Genomic DNA, 15,188 nt, shown 5'->3' with positions numbered 1-15,188 from the left:
TTCATCCATAAAGATAATAAATAATTTCAGTTGTTTCAAAGAACTCTCTCATAAAAAAATCAATTGTAAGTTAGAATAGTTCTGCATTCAGCTGACGACATGTTATCTACCATATGATGATCGTGATCTATATAAGTAATATAACTTAAATCAGTGGTTGTTCAAATACATAATTTATGAAGTAAATAATATTAACTTCAGTATCGTCTTTCATATTGTGTGATTTAAAATTTTGAGATATTTCGATTAGGAAGTTTTTTTTTTCGAAAGTTTGAGAACCGCTTATGCTCTTCAATCAGTTCAATATTTATTCAAAAAATTTAAGTCAGAACCTACTTAATGTCACCCGAATATATCAATACAGCTACCTAAGTATTAAGTTCTTTATTATAACAATGCAGGAAGTAATATTAAATGCATGTTAAGTCTATTATCAATAAATCAGAGCAATATAATGCCTACTGAGTTACAAAAATAAAACTAACCTACACACTAACTAATTTGTTTCATTAAATTCCTTCACTTTTTTTTAAATACACTAAGCATTGATGGATTGTATCGCCTTATAAGATTGTGAATTCCTAAATAAATTAATGCTTTTGGAGTAAGTATGTAGGCAGATTGAAATGTATGCAAATTCGATTCATGATACCCATTTTTTTTAGCTAGATCAGTTTGCATTCAATGAAATTAACAATTCATATAGATTAATTAATTATTTAAATGATACTATGTTACATAATTATCAATATCCACAGGGCTGCATTGAGACATTATTTTTAATTCATTTTACCATTTTAAATATGGTTTTATTATATGATTCTTTTTATTTCAAGTTTATTTTAAATCACCATGTGTTTAGAAGTCACTATTTATGTATTATATAGATTTTTTTTATTACTCTCTGAAATCACTCGGCATTTGCTTCACATATAGCGATTCAGTCAGTCGCTTATTGGATTTTCTTTACCACATGGCCGGCTAAATTTAATGCATTTATTGAGAACTGAATGACGCTTCATGAATCGATTAGCATGGAATTGAAATGAGTGCCTAAGAGGGTAGGTACTTACTACCTACTACAGGGGTACCCAACCCAAATCGTTTGATGGGCCAAAAAATATTGCTAAACTTAGGTGGGCCACACATAAAAAGAAAAAACAAAGAACTTATTGAAAATATTTTATTACCGTATAATTAATGTGACACTTGTTTTTTGTATATTATGTGATATCTTTTTCATATTCACTGGTAATTTGGCCGACGCGCATCGCAGTTGATTGGTCGTGTTTTCATCGAGCAAACTGCCGCGACAGTTTGTTTTTACTACATTTAATTTCAAAAAGAACGATTCGCAGCGATATGTAGTTCCAAATGCTGCTGTAATGCACATTGCCAGTCGTTTAATATTGGAGATATCTTCAAAGATATATTTCTGATAAAACTCAAGTTTATTCCCTTCGAGCATGCACTTTAACTCTATGCTTGATTGCAGCTCCATTTGTAAATTTAGAGGCGCTGATTCCACCTCCACGTTAAATGGAGTTAAGAATATTTTAAACATTTTCTCATACTTTTGCATAAATGTGAATCTGGTATCGAATTCTTTAATTAATTTTGTGACTTCATTAAAATATTTAAAAAAATCTCTACAGTTACTATTAAGTACAGAGTGTGTGAAGCCAGCACAAGCATATAAACAGGTACTAGCACGCAGTACAACAAGAAAGTTCTAATTTCACTAAATATAATATAAATGTGGTATATTCACGAGAATTTTTTTTATTGTATGAATACCAAAATGCAAAATATTGAAAGCTGAAAACTTCAATTGGGCCATGGGCCGTGGATTGGGCATGCCTGACCTACTGCTTACTGTTTAATGCTAATGAATTATTTTCCACATGCCCATCAATTTGTATAATACATTATGTGTCCTACTGTAATGTTTAGTTGAATTTATTTTACATTAGCAATTTTATCAATAAAATAGTGTATGTTGTTGGTGTCACATAATCTTATAGTGTTTATTGTTTTTTTTACTTATATGCTTCATTTGAATACAAACAAGAGTTGCTTAATAGGAAGAAAAGAACAAAGGTAGATAAGCTCATTTAATATTGTAACTTAAATCATCAAGATGTTTGTATTTTTAGATTTTATGAGCATTGAAATCAATCATCATAAACACGCAGATGTTATGAATAAAAAAATCTCATCGCTTTGCAAAGTGCAAGTAAATTGATTTACTATGCTAAAAACCTTGAACAATTATTGACACTTTGTATGTATATTCAAGCCGGAAAATTATTTTTTCTGACTGTAAATTAAAATTCGGTCTTTACATCATTCATTGAAAATAAACATTGCTGCTGGTATGATGGGTCGAGCCAAATAAAATTGAACTACTGCCAAGTGATAGCAAACCTCATGCTAATTTTTCCAGAGATAAATTTAACTCTGTATCATTTTTGGCGGATTTCTGCGGTAACCAAATTTTATGACTTTATTTGCTAGGCCAATACTGTTATCATGCTATTATTGTCAGAGTAATAATTACTTACCCCACTTTCATTGTATCAAAAGAAATGTTTTAGACATCTCTCAAATTAAATATGTCATGTTATCATTATACAATAATAAAACTTTGTTGTCATTCAAGTCTACAGACCTAATATGTAGTAATGCTACATACATATTTAAAGTGGGCTTATGCGTTAGTCGGCTGTTTTTGGGATAAATTAAAAATAAGAAATATTCCATAATTTTAAACCACTTATAAATGGTGAAATTGAAACAAAAGTAATAGCCGCTGTCAAATAAATATGTTTTGTAAACAGAAATCAAGTAAATATAGTTTTAAACGAATCGAAATTGTATTGAATAATATTATATACATACGTGCTTATGATGATTAATAATTTTTTTTTACTGCCTAAGTCCGGTCCTGTCTAAGACAACAATGAAATACCAGTAGTAGTGGACTGAATAAATCAGCCGTTTGATCACCCCGCGAATGATGCGTCTCCTTTCTTCCTATGTCTGCTAAGCACATACAATTTGCACTGTAGTAAGTTAGCCTGTGTGTGATAAAATAAATAATTGTACGTTTCGCGACTCGCCACTCATTTATCATTGACCGTGGGCGACATTAATGCTTACTACTGAAATATTTTTTGAATTCAGAATAATGTGCTCTGCTCTGAGACATGTCCAGAAATAGCATACAGTGACATTTCGAATTTGCACAATGTGCTTTTTCTGCATGTTTACTATTATCATATTTTTTTATGAATAATAAATTGTCATTGCTGTTGCACAAATATTCATACTCATTAGCATTAAATCACGAATACTGTTTTAGAAAATCACTATTCTAGAATCAGAATATTGACCATTTCGAATACGAAACATATTTGACTTGTAAGTACTGGAACTAATACCCCGTTTACACATGCATGGATTTACTGTTGACAGTAGTATTAGCTTGCAAATTGTAAGAATGCATGTATGAATCAATAAAGTTCAGAAGTTTCTGAATTTTCACACGACAATTGGACCGTGCAATATCTGTGCCGGCACAGTAGAACGATAGTGGCAAACCTGCAGGTAAAAAACTAACTACACCTAGCAGACTCATTTTGAGGTTAACCGATTTTCACGACCTGTCAAATAGTACCATAAAATGACAAAATCGCGTCTCGCTTACTCTTGAAGAATGAGATTGTAGAGACAGTCAGCAATTTTACATGTAAACAGTTGTTATCACGATAGTCTAAAATACAGACTATTGGTGAAAATAAATCCATGCGCGTGTACAGGCGCTGTAAAGCAAAAATGTAGTGTATTACTGACTGTGAAAGAACAGATTGTGTCAAATATTACACATTAATTTTTTGAAAACCTTGTTATATTATATTAACAAAGTTTATTTTATAAGGAATGGTTGTTAGCTGTTCGCTCAACCCATCGCTCAACCCATGAAATCCATATAAGTAAGTATTATTATAAATCACAATAAGCATTTTTTTTGCGGGAATGAACTCACGGCTTCAGAGGCGCCCGCTCTACTAACTCAGCTACTGAGGGTGCGCACTTAATTAATTTGAATATTTAAATGAGCAATCGTAAAAAATTGCATATGTCATACCTATATAATAATAAAATATCAAAACGCCACCAAAGATGGTGAGTTTAAGCAAAATTTTATTTTTGCTATTTTTTCAATGCGCCAACGTACATAATTTTAATTTTACTATGGCTATTATTTAAACTATACTAAAAATGTTGAAGAATCAATATGAAGACGTGTTGTAATTTTTTTTTTTCGACCATGTTCGATCCTAATAGGATCATAATATGAGCCTTCACAGAGTGGAGGTTTGTATTAACAGATTTTGTTTTTACGAGAAATGGATGTCAGCCACAAATTGAAAAACAATATGTGCATTTGCCAGACCCAGGATTCGAACCTGGGACTCACAATGCTATTGGCCGACGCTTAGACCGCGCGGCCATCGTGTTGTAATAGGGTAAGTTAATAAGCCCCCCCCTCTAGTTATACTGCAATTCCTTTCATAAAATGAAACTAACTATAAATGCGGTAGTCATTAAGACTAATAAGTTAATTAATTAAAATAGGTAATTAATTACATAATTCTAAAATACACACTTTTAATAATACCTACTTACTAAATTGTGTGCTAAAACAGTTTTGAAAGATGACAATAAGTTAAGTATATTTTTTAATCAACTTCACAGTTGGTAAGCCGTAATGGTGTGTAATTATTCTATCAATTAGTCGGTTTATTTTTGTGACCTCAATCCACATTCATTGTTGGCCCTCATTATTTTTTTTTGTTTAAATGTTATCCAAGGCTAGCTGACCATTTGTAGATTATTATTCTAATATTATGGTAAACCATGATTATTTGCATTTTATGGTACTTATTTGCTTTTCAGTCGAGTGATTTTCAGTTTGTACTGTGACCATAGTAAAACAGGAAGCGTTTTATTTCACCTATATAAGGAAAACTGTGCTTCTTTTTGAGACAATGCCATTAATTTATTGAAATGCACCTAATTATATTATTATGTAGTTATTATTATGCCCTTATGTCAGTGGTGAGGGGTAGAAGTAGGCTGTTAAGATTCAACATAAATATTGCACACTAAACTTTGTCCGTCACACTTATTTGTTTTCATTGAACTAAGAATACAATTTGCAGATGGTGCTGGTTAGTTTTTAAAATTCAATTAAACCTTGCCTAACCAAACCGCAACAGTTTAGACAAAATAGTGCACATTTTTTCAGTCATACTTATTTGTTTTAGTTGATTTAAGAATACATATTACAGAATCCGATGGTATTGGTTTAATTTTTTTTTAAATTCATTAAGCTCTGCCAAACCAAACCGTAATCGATATAAAATATTCTTCTATCTATACAATATCTAAAAATTATGTATGGTTTAATGACATAATTTGTAAATAAATATTTTTTAAACTATTATCGATTACGGCATGGATTAGGCAGGGTTTAATTGAATTTTAAAAACTAACAAACACCATCAACACATTGTAGTATTAGTTCAATGAAAATAAATACGTTTGACTGACAACGTGTAGTATGCACTATTTATGTCAGATCTTAACAGCCTACCTCCACCCTTCGCCACTGCCTCAGGTACAAGTCTCTATGAATATATAATTAGTCCACATGTTTTCATGTCAAGTGCATGAAATTTATTTTTATTGCCTCACACCATATTCCGGAGAGGAACTACCTAGAAACTGTAATATTAAATGTTTACATGGCAAGACGTATTTATACACATGAATTTAGTCAAATGCATTAGTTATGCTATGTCTAGCTCATAGGTAGGATTTTAACTCGGTGTTACATATTTTCTTGCATTTGAATGTAAGTACGTACCTACCTATAACAATAACATTGCAAAAACATTGCACCGTGAGTGTAAAACCAAGGCATCTGCAAATTTTTCAATTTCGAGATTTAATGCAAAACAACTGCAAAAGACGTGAACTTGATAATGTAAAAGTGAAGTAACTGAAAGAATATGCAATATAATGTAGATATAAACCAAATAATATGTTTTTTTTTAGAAACTATTTGTCCTAACAAAACGAAGACTTCAAACCCTAATATATCCAAAATATGTCTTTTGCAGATGCCTTGGTTTTACACTCACGGTGCGACATGGTTAAAAAACTCTGTGCTCACACTTAAAAAAGAAAGGATTCTAATGAACTTTTATATTAAGATAATGATAAGAAACTGCAATTAATTTGGATTTAGTAGTTGAAAACATTCAAATTCAAAGTGTTCATTCACAACATGACATAAAAAACAAAGAAAAATAAATCTTAACAAAACTCAAATAAAAGACCAATATGAGTAAAAAGGTAGATACATGAAAGCACACCGAGTAAATTAAGTGTACCCTATTTTAAAACTTATGATTTAACAAACCATATTTATATGTTGCCAGGGATTCAGGAATCATTTACTTAGTATACGTCTTTACCTCTAATAATTTCAAATATTACAAACACAATGTTATGTGGAGATATTGACCGGTTGATAGTTTTCATGAAAAAAAGATGACAACATTTGTATTTCAAAACATAAGCGGCTCTGGGACAATATGTATCTTATTTGTTTGCTTTATCAATAGTCAATGTTTTGTGAAGATTTTTTCCTCTTATTTACACATCTTTAATTTATTCTGCCGACAGAATCAAGATTTTGAGCCTATTAATTAGCACCGTACAAGGTGTAAACTTTAAATTTGTTAACACGCAGATGCAACCGGTAACCACATTTACTTGTGGTTGCCATATGCTACAAACTGCACTACTCATACTGTTTGTACTGAACATTTGCACACACGGTGTCATTGCGTCGAACACATGCCAGTTTTACATAAATACCTATAGATTAATTAATAGGTTTTCTTCATCATTATATTATGGTAATTATTTTGTCAATGATTCTAGAAATAGCTAAAATATAAAATGCATGTTAATTTATTAAAATACGATTTTTTTAAGATATATAACTTGACAAGATAGTACAGGAAAGGTTGATAATAACTAACAACTAAAATCACAGTTTGTCACTGAAGTAATATACTGAAACTTGATTAAGGGCGGACATGCTCAGCGTGGGTCAAAATTGAGCTTTTTTTCTATTTTCAAAGCATGATCCTGGACATACCTTGAATGTTGTAGATAATCTATTTATATAATTTTGAAGCCTTATTATCCTTTATATTTATTTTAAACATTTGATGACTGCATAAAGTATTTTTATTACATAAAATAGTATTCTTTTAAACCTCTCGCTCTAATGTTTTAGAATATAGTCATATTTCGGTACATAACTGTGCAGTGGTGTTAAGATTTTTTACATTTATTAATTTTTAAACGCATTTATAAAACCATTAGTATAATTTATGACGAGATAATTTTTGTAAAATATTTACGATAAAAAATTATATTGATAATCTCTGTGATCCAAAATTTGACAAGAATTAGGCATTTTATTATTCAAAAAATGGGCAAGTTAACACATTTGAAGATAATTCTAAAGATACTAATTATAAGCTATGTCTTTGATCATTCAAGTGTGATAAACATCCTACGAATAATGATTACTTTATAATAATTATTGACCTAAGAATAAGGTAGTAATTTTTTGAAATACGCCATTTCTTTTGGCATTCCCCAGTGGTTAAGCTACAACATACGGCCGTAGCCATAAATTGACAAACTATAATTGAAGTAGGGAGTAAAATGATGTTAACGCGCATGTTTGAACATGTACCGTTTAAAAAAAAAAGATTTTTTTTCGGTTAGGTACGGGTAAAAAATCTAAACACTACTGCATAGTTATGTACCGAAATATGACTATATTCCAAAACATTAGAGCGAGAGATTTAAAAGAATACTATTTTATGTAATAAAAATACTTTATGCAGTCATCAAATGTTAAAAATAAATATAAAGGATAATAAGGCTTTAAAATTATATAAATATATTATCTACAACGTTTAAGGAATGTCCAGGATCATGCCTTGAAAATAGAACAAAAGCTCTATTTTGACGTACGCTGAGCATGTCCCCCCTTAAGCATGTAAAAGTAGGAGAATGAAAACATAAGTTATCGATATAAATGCTACCAAAGTTTTATGTTAAACCAGCCTGATGAAAAAATTAATATTTATATTAGTTCCATATAACTTAAATTAAATTTTATACTTAAACACCCACTTATGTATAGGTACTTACTTGTCTTGGTCTTGCAAGATTCATGCAACACGGTATTAAAACATTGTCAATTCAGTATTTTTTCTTTACAGTACATAAGTTCATCTTTAGCTATAACTTCGGATGACATCATATCCTGTAATAATAAATGTTTTTCTTTTCTATACATGTTATTGTTTTCTTTTGTCACAAAACCTGATTCCACGGTCTGCTCGATCAACACAATAAATTGTTTTATACTTACTCATATGTTTCTTTTTTTCTCTTGTTTTAGGTTGTTCAAGTGTGGAACGACCGGGGCACGGTCCAAGTGGCCAGTCCGAAAGGTCAGGATAAATTATTCACGTATGATGCAGCCTACGACAGCAATGCCACGCAGGAAAGCCTCTACGATGAAATGGTTTGTGTTGCGCATTTTATTAATAAAATTAAAAAAAATTATAACCTGTAAGTATATTCATTAATGTCAGTTTGGTATTTATTTTTCATTATTAAATCCCAAAATGTGAATGTATCTTAAGATATTTTTTATAATTGGTTGTAAATCATTCAATTCATGAAGACAAAGATAGAGGAAGGTGGGGAACATAAGAAACTAGAGAAATAAAATATTTAATCAACGGCGTTACATAGTATGCACGGCTTTGTGATCTGTAAGTTGCATACATTGAATGAATGGCCAAAAACCAAGACACTTTTTTCAGATTCCTCCACACTGTGAAGGTCTATAATATGCTCTGCCCTGTAACAAAAGTAGTGATTTACTTTTTTCCACGTTGTCAACCTTACTGTGATATCATTGGTATACTGATATGCGGTAACCGTAAGATGTATTCATCACATTGCGCCCCATTATCCAATATCCAATGTTCTTTCCTTTATGTTGGTTGAAATAAAAACATAATCTCGATTGATCACATCTATGGCTCAGTTCCATAGTACGATAAGTCAAAAATTTCAAGTTTTGAGTTATGTTAGCAATTATATTCGTATATCGCTCCTCTTCAGTTCTACAAATTTACTACTTGAAAAGATTATTAGTTGTCCTCGTAGGGCCGAAGTTTTTGTCATTTTTCTACAAGCCAGTATAGGTGAGTCAAAACTTTGATCAGCCATTACTTAATACTACTAATTCCCAGTTGTAGCACTATGGAGCTGAACCATCGAATGATATTCTAACCGTTGGTAACTAACAAACATTCTCTGCGGGATTTCACTTACCGAATTAAAAAAAAATGTTCTATCTATGTATGCGGGTGCCTATGACACCAAATGCAACATGAATGCCATCGAACAAGATGTCCAATGTGCACTGGACTCTCATACCGTGAATTCAATACCCATAATTCATTTTTGTGATTTGGCATTTCTTTGTAATTGAGCCTCGTGGTGATGTGTTAAAACTAAAGCATGACTGATGACAGTCATGTTGCATGTTTGCTTCATATTATATGAACTGTAATCTTATAATATTAATTCATTACTATTATATTACCAGCCATCACACTCAATTGATTTGAACTTTCACTCCATCAGTTCATTGATTAAGCCTGCGTACATAATAATATGTGCCTTCTAATATATATGGTGACACTTTGTCGTTAATCAATTCATTCGGTTCCCCTGTTTATTGTTCTGATGCAAATACACTTCCTGTCACTCCATCGCAATATCATCGAGTATTTTTTCCCTCCTCTACTCTATCACCTTAATTAATGAGACTCTCTTGATTTATTACGGAATCGAATCACATTGAGATTCGTTTTCATTGGTGTTTTGTTTTGAAATCGCTGAGTCATGACTTTTTTTAAAATCTGATGTTGAATGAATGTAAATTTAGCATGAAATCAAAAGTGATGTCTCATTATCACATACTTATCTGATCTTTAAAAAATTATTGTATTTACATATTTATAGAGAAGCATTATCTTTTAAAAGGATTGTCCTCACAACAGTATATAAATTATTATGTCATATAGGATAATATAAAACTCTTAATTTATTTTATTATTTCCTCTTTAATAATGCTTACCTGATCAATGATTATTATATCATTGATATTTGAGGAACGATTATTTATGATAACTTTAATTATTTATTATCTAACGAATGATAAAGTTTATTTGAAAAACTTAAATGTTGCGCATTAACTATTAGAAATAAATATTTTCTACTAGCAAGATTATAATTTTTAATTAATTACTTTTTATTTCTACGAATAATTCACAAGAACGTAACGTTCTAATTGTTGAACATACATAATTTTGAAATCACTTCTGAGAACATACTTACTTTGATTTAAAATACAAAAGCGTTTGTCGCAATTAAGCATGGCAGTCGTAGCATAGTGGTAATGCACAGGGCGCGAAACCCAAGATACGCAGGTTCGATTCCTGCCGGGTGTCTTACTTTTTTCAAAAAAGATTTTTTCTATTGGTTGTAATGGGTTTGGGTCGAAATCCCGAAGGCCGAAATCCCAAAAGCCTAAATCCCGAAAGCCGAAATCCCGAAGGCCGAAATCCCGAATACCGTAATCCCGAACGCTGATATCCCGAATGGCCGAAATCCCGAAAAATAAAAAAAATACAAACAGCAATAATTGCACAGAGACAAAAACCATTTTTTTTGTAGAATGTAGGATTTCGGCCATTCAGGATTTCAGCGTTCGGGATTTCGGTATTCGGGATTTCGGCCTTCGGGATTTCGGCTTTCGGGATTTTGACTTTCGCGATTTAGGCATTTGGGATTTCGGCCATTCGGGATTTCAGCATTCGGAATTTCGGCCTTCGGGATTTCGGCTTTCGGGATTTCGGCTTTCGGGATTTAGGCTTTCGGGATTTCGGCCATTCGGGCTTTCAGCATTCGGGATTTCGGCCTTCAGGATTTCGTCCGGCACCCGGTTATAATATATTTTCTCAGAAGTGTTTTCAAAATTATGTATGTTTTATTATTGTGTCGGTAACTTATTTTGTTTCTTTGAATATTTTTATATTGTTTTCTACACCCTGCCGCCATAGGAGTCAATGAATTACAGTTATGGCCATGTATTAACGGGCTGAATTCAAATTTTCGAATATCCTGGTGACCCTGGAATTAATTGTGGGTCCCCGGGGTGCTGAAGCGCACACTTTAAAAACGTCCGACTTATTGCATTCATGAACAGTAATAAGATATAAATACTCCATAGAAATGTCAGAGATAAAATTACATTGCGAAACTAGGTTAATTGAAATATAAGTGCGGATAGCAGCTTGCATTAAAGTAGCAATAAGTATATCTAACATTTTTTCATTTGTCGTCAGGTCCGGCCCTTGGTCAACTCGGTCCTGGACGGCTTCAACGGGTGTGTCTTTGCCTATGGCCAAACAGGCACAGGTAAAACTCACACGATGGAGGGTACCGCCACACAGGAGGGTATCATCCCGAGGACATTCTCCCACGTGTGGCAGCACATCCAATCAGAAGTCTCAGAGGATGTGACGTACCTCGTCAGCTGTTCCTACATCGAACTCTACATGGAGGACGTGAGAGACTTGCTGAGGAAAGACCCCAGTAAAAAGGGGCTTACCTTACGAGGACAGGTGAGATACACGTTTACAATATTCTTCTTGCATTTGACAAGGGATTACAAACCAGGACAGAATTTTCGGCGCCTGTACACGTGCATGGATTTATTTGCTACAATAGTGTGTATTTTAAACTATCGCGATAATAACTGTTTTCACATGAAAGTGCTGACTGTTTCGCCAATTTCATTCTTCAAGAGTAAGCGAGACGCGATGTTGTCATTTTATAGTACTATTTGACAGGTCGTGAAAATCGGTTAATCTCAATATGAGTCTGTTCGGGTGTAGTTCGTTTTTTTATCGGCAGGTTCGCCACTATTGTTCTACTGCACAGGCGCAGATATAGAACAAATCCCAACTGTCGCTTGAAAATTCAGAAGCTACCGAACTTTTTTAATTCATGTATGCAATCTTGCAACTTGCATGATAATACATAAACTAGCAAACTTCAATTAATTACATTTCTTTTTTTGACGTAATGTGATATTTTTGACGAAAATAATATTAAAGCTTCGTTTGAGGAATCCGGTAAGATCCCAAAATTTTAATACCTGGAGTACACTTCTTTAATCTATCATTTGAAGTGGTTTTTACAAACGATATATATTTATAAACAGTGTGCTGAGAATTTTTCTATTATGTTTATTATACTCGATTCATTCTTTTAGTTTCTGATACATGACAAGTTTACACATTATTTTATTGATCATACATTAAACATTTTTTCAAAATTAGTAAATAATGTTGATATATTATGTCTACAACTGCGTTTGGTTGGAATAGTTGAAATAATAAGGAAAAAAATTTAACATTTTGGTGTGACATTTGAATTATTACATTGATATGTGAAGTATTTTTTTTTCTAATAGTTTAGCAATTTTAACAGTCACAATATATATTATGTTTTAACATGAATAATAATAAAGTGGAACCCCGATTTTACATGCCCGGAATTCACGTTTTCTATTTGCGTGTAGTTTCCGCTGTCATATATTTTTTTAAGTACATTCGATACCTGGTTTTACGTTTTTATTCAATGAAAATTTCATGCCTATTAAAATTAAGTATCCAATTTATTAATACATTCAATTCCAAATGTATGGCGATCGTTGAAATGAATTTCAGACGTAGTGTGAATTTCTATTTATAGACATGTCTGGTGCCCAAGATGAAGGTCTAGAAGGGAAAGAAAAATATTGTCAGTTTTAAGAGAAAGGGACCAAACCATTTATTGTAGATATTATTTTTTAATAAAAAAATAATTATTTTTAAAATAAGTTTTTCAATACCCCCCGATATACGTTATATCTGTATTCTGTCACAGGAATACACAGGTTTTTACATTCCGGACATGACGTCGGTGGTGTGCCGGTCGGCGACAGATATGGGGCGCGTGATGAAAGCCGGCAACAGGAACAGAACGACGGGGCGCACCGACATGAATGAGCACTCTTCCAGATCTCACGCTATCTTCCTCATCACCATTGAAATGGCGCATAAAGGCACCGAAACTATTAGGTTTGCATTTTAACTTTCTATTTTCTTATAGTATGTCAATCTTCTATCTACATTATTATTAAATTGTTCAACATACTTATAAATCCAAACTTGTACATTTGTACATTTGTTGAATTAAGTGTACAATTATATTTTTCGCTGTGTCAGTATTGTAATTTTTTTTTCAGAGTCGGTAAACTGAATCTGGTAGATTTGGCGGGAAGCGAGCGTCAAGGAAAAACAAATGCTTCAGCCGATCGATTGCGGGAGGCTGCGAAAATCAATCAAGCCCTCTCCAGTCTTGGAAATGTCATCTCAGCCCTGGCCGAGAATTCACCACATGTTCCATATAGGTAAAACATACGCCTTCATTTGAAAATCGTGTTTCACATTATCAGAAATTGGAAAAAGTTAATTTGATCATGGAGATCTCTGTTGTCATTATCTATCTCTTGTTGTTTTGGAAATGTATTTATTATCTAATAAATATAATGTCTTAAATTTCACTTGACATAAACACAAGAATTGCTATATAATATAATTACGTACTATTTTAATTAAAAATTTATATCGTCATTTTTTAACTAAAATATATTAAGTGTATCAATTTCATTCGATGATTAACTTTATTTTACCAATATTATTGTTGGCAAGAGGATGGACTGGATAAATCCTATTACTTCCACTATTCATAGATGGTTTATAATATTTTGGGGTTCAGGCCATTTTCTGATTACATAAGCAATGTGAGCATGTTTAAAGTTCGCTGATTTTCCCTCGGCCCCATTTAGCCAATATTATTATGACAGTAAATGATCATTGGTAAATCAATTCTGTTTGGAATACTATTTATACAGTTAACGAACAAACCCTATGAACTGAACATGACAAATATCTTTCTATATATCAGGGATTCGAAACTGACGCGCATTCTCCAGGACTCTTTGGGTGGTAACTCCAAAACCATCATGATTGCCAATATAGGACCTGCCTCATACAATTACGATGAAACCATCACAACTCTTCGATATTCACATAGAGCTAAAGGTAATAATAATTATCTCTCATCATGAATACATAACACTTATTAATTTTATATTCACCGATAAATTTTCATTGATTAACAGATGAATCCAATATGAACAATATGAAAGTTCATTGTCTTATGTGGGAATTAGAAGTCGTCTACATTTAAAACCCACCAAAAGCAGTGTCTATAAAATTGACCATTTTGTTTTCGTTTAATACAAACTCTGAACTTTCGTATCATTTTAAGATTCTTATGATTAGGTTATTTGTTTCTATTGACCCTGTCAATTTGTGTTTTTCTTTGTACAGAGGTATGCCGATTAAAATAATTTAATGTGTTATTCCAGCTATCAAGAATAAGCCCGTTCGCAATGAGGATCCCAAAGATGCTAAGCTCTCTGAATACAAGGAGGAGATTGCTCGGCTTCGTCAGCTCATCATGGACAGAAAGATGGTGGAGAGGAAAAAAGACAAACCGAAACGAACCATTAGGAATAAGGCCAGTTCACCGCAACCACCTGATAACAATGGTAATCACAATTTTTTAACTAGTTTGTGATTAATTGATGATAAATACTATCTTTACCTTCATAAATAATATTATATGGTATTATTTCAAGTTTTAGCGCCTTGTCTTATCTGATTATATAAAAAATATGGTATGTTGAATATTTTCAATGTGTTATTAAATGATAGGATTTTTTATCTAACATAATTATTGATTATTGTCATAATGAAAATTATTGTTTGCCACTCCTAGACTATTGTTATCGAAACAAGATAAAGCCTTCGTCAAATATTCTC

At 32.2% G+C, this 15,188-nt stretch overlaps 1 protein-coding gene across 1 annotated transcript in view; it reads left to right on the top strand.

Moving 5' to 3' along the window:
- The window catches only part of Klp68D (kinesin-like protein 68D), a 31,987-nt gene that overhangs the window by 9,757 nt on the left and 7,042 nt on the right, over positions 1–15,188 (top strand). The window contains exons 2-7 of the mRNA XM_085961228.1: positions 8,567–8,692; positions 11,595–11,873; positions 13,183–13,376; positions 13,544–13,708; positions 14,266–14,402; positions 14,732–14,914. Of these exons, the coding sequence (XP_085817354.1) occupies positions 8,567–8,692; positions 11,595–11,873; positions 13,183–13,376; positions 13,544–13,708; positions 14,266–14,402; positions 14,732–14,914 (1,084 nt within the window). The remainder of the gene's footprint in view (positions 1–8,566; positions 8,693–11,594; positions 11,874–13,182; positions 13,377–13,543; positions 13,709–14,265; positions 14,403–14,731; positions 14,915–15,188) is intronic.

Source organism: Rhyacophila brunnea, unplaced genomic scaffold (assembly GCF_057557595.1).
Source record: "Rhyacophila brunnea isolate RB1 unplaced genomic scaffold, BYU_Rbru_1.0 scaffold_12, whole genome shotgun sequence".
Taxonomy (NCBI): Eukaryota; Metazoa; Arthropoda; class Insecta; order Trichoptera; family Rhyacophilidae; genus Rhyacophila; species Rhyacophila brunnea.
This window is presented reverse-complemented; position numbering and strand designations above follow the sequence as displayed.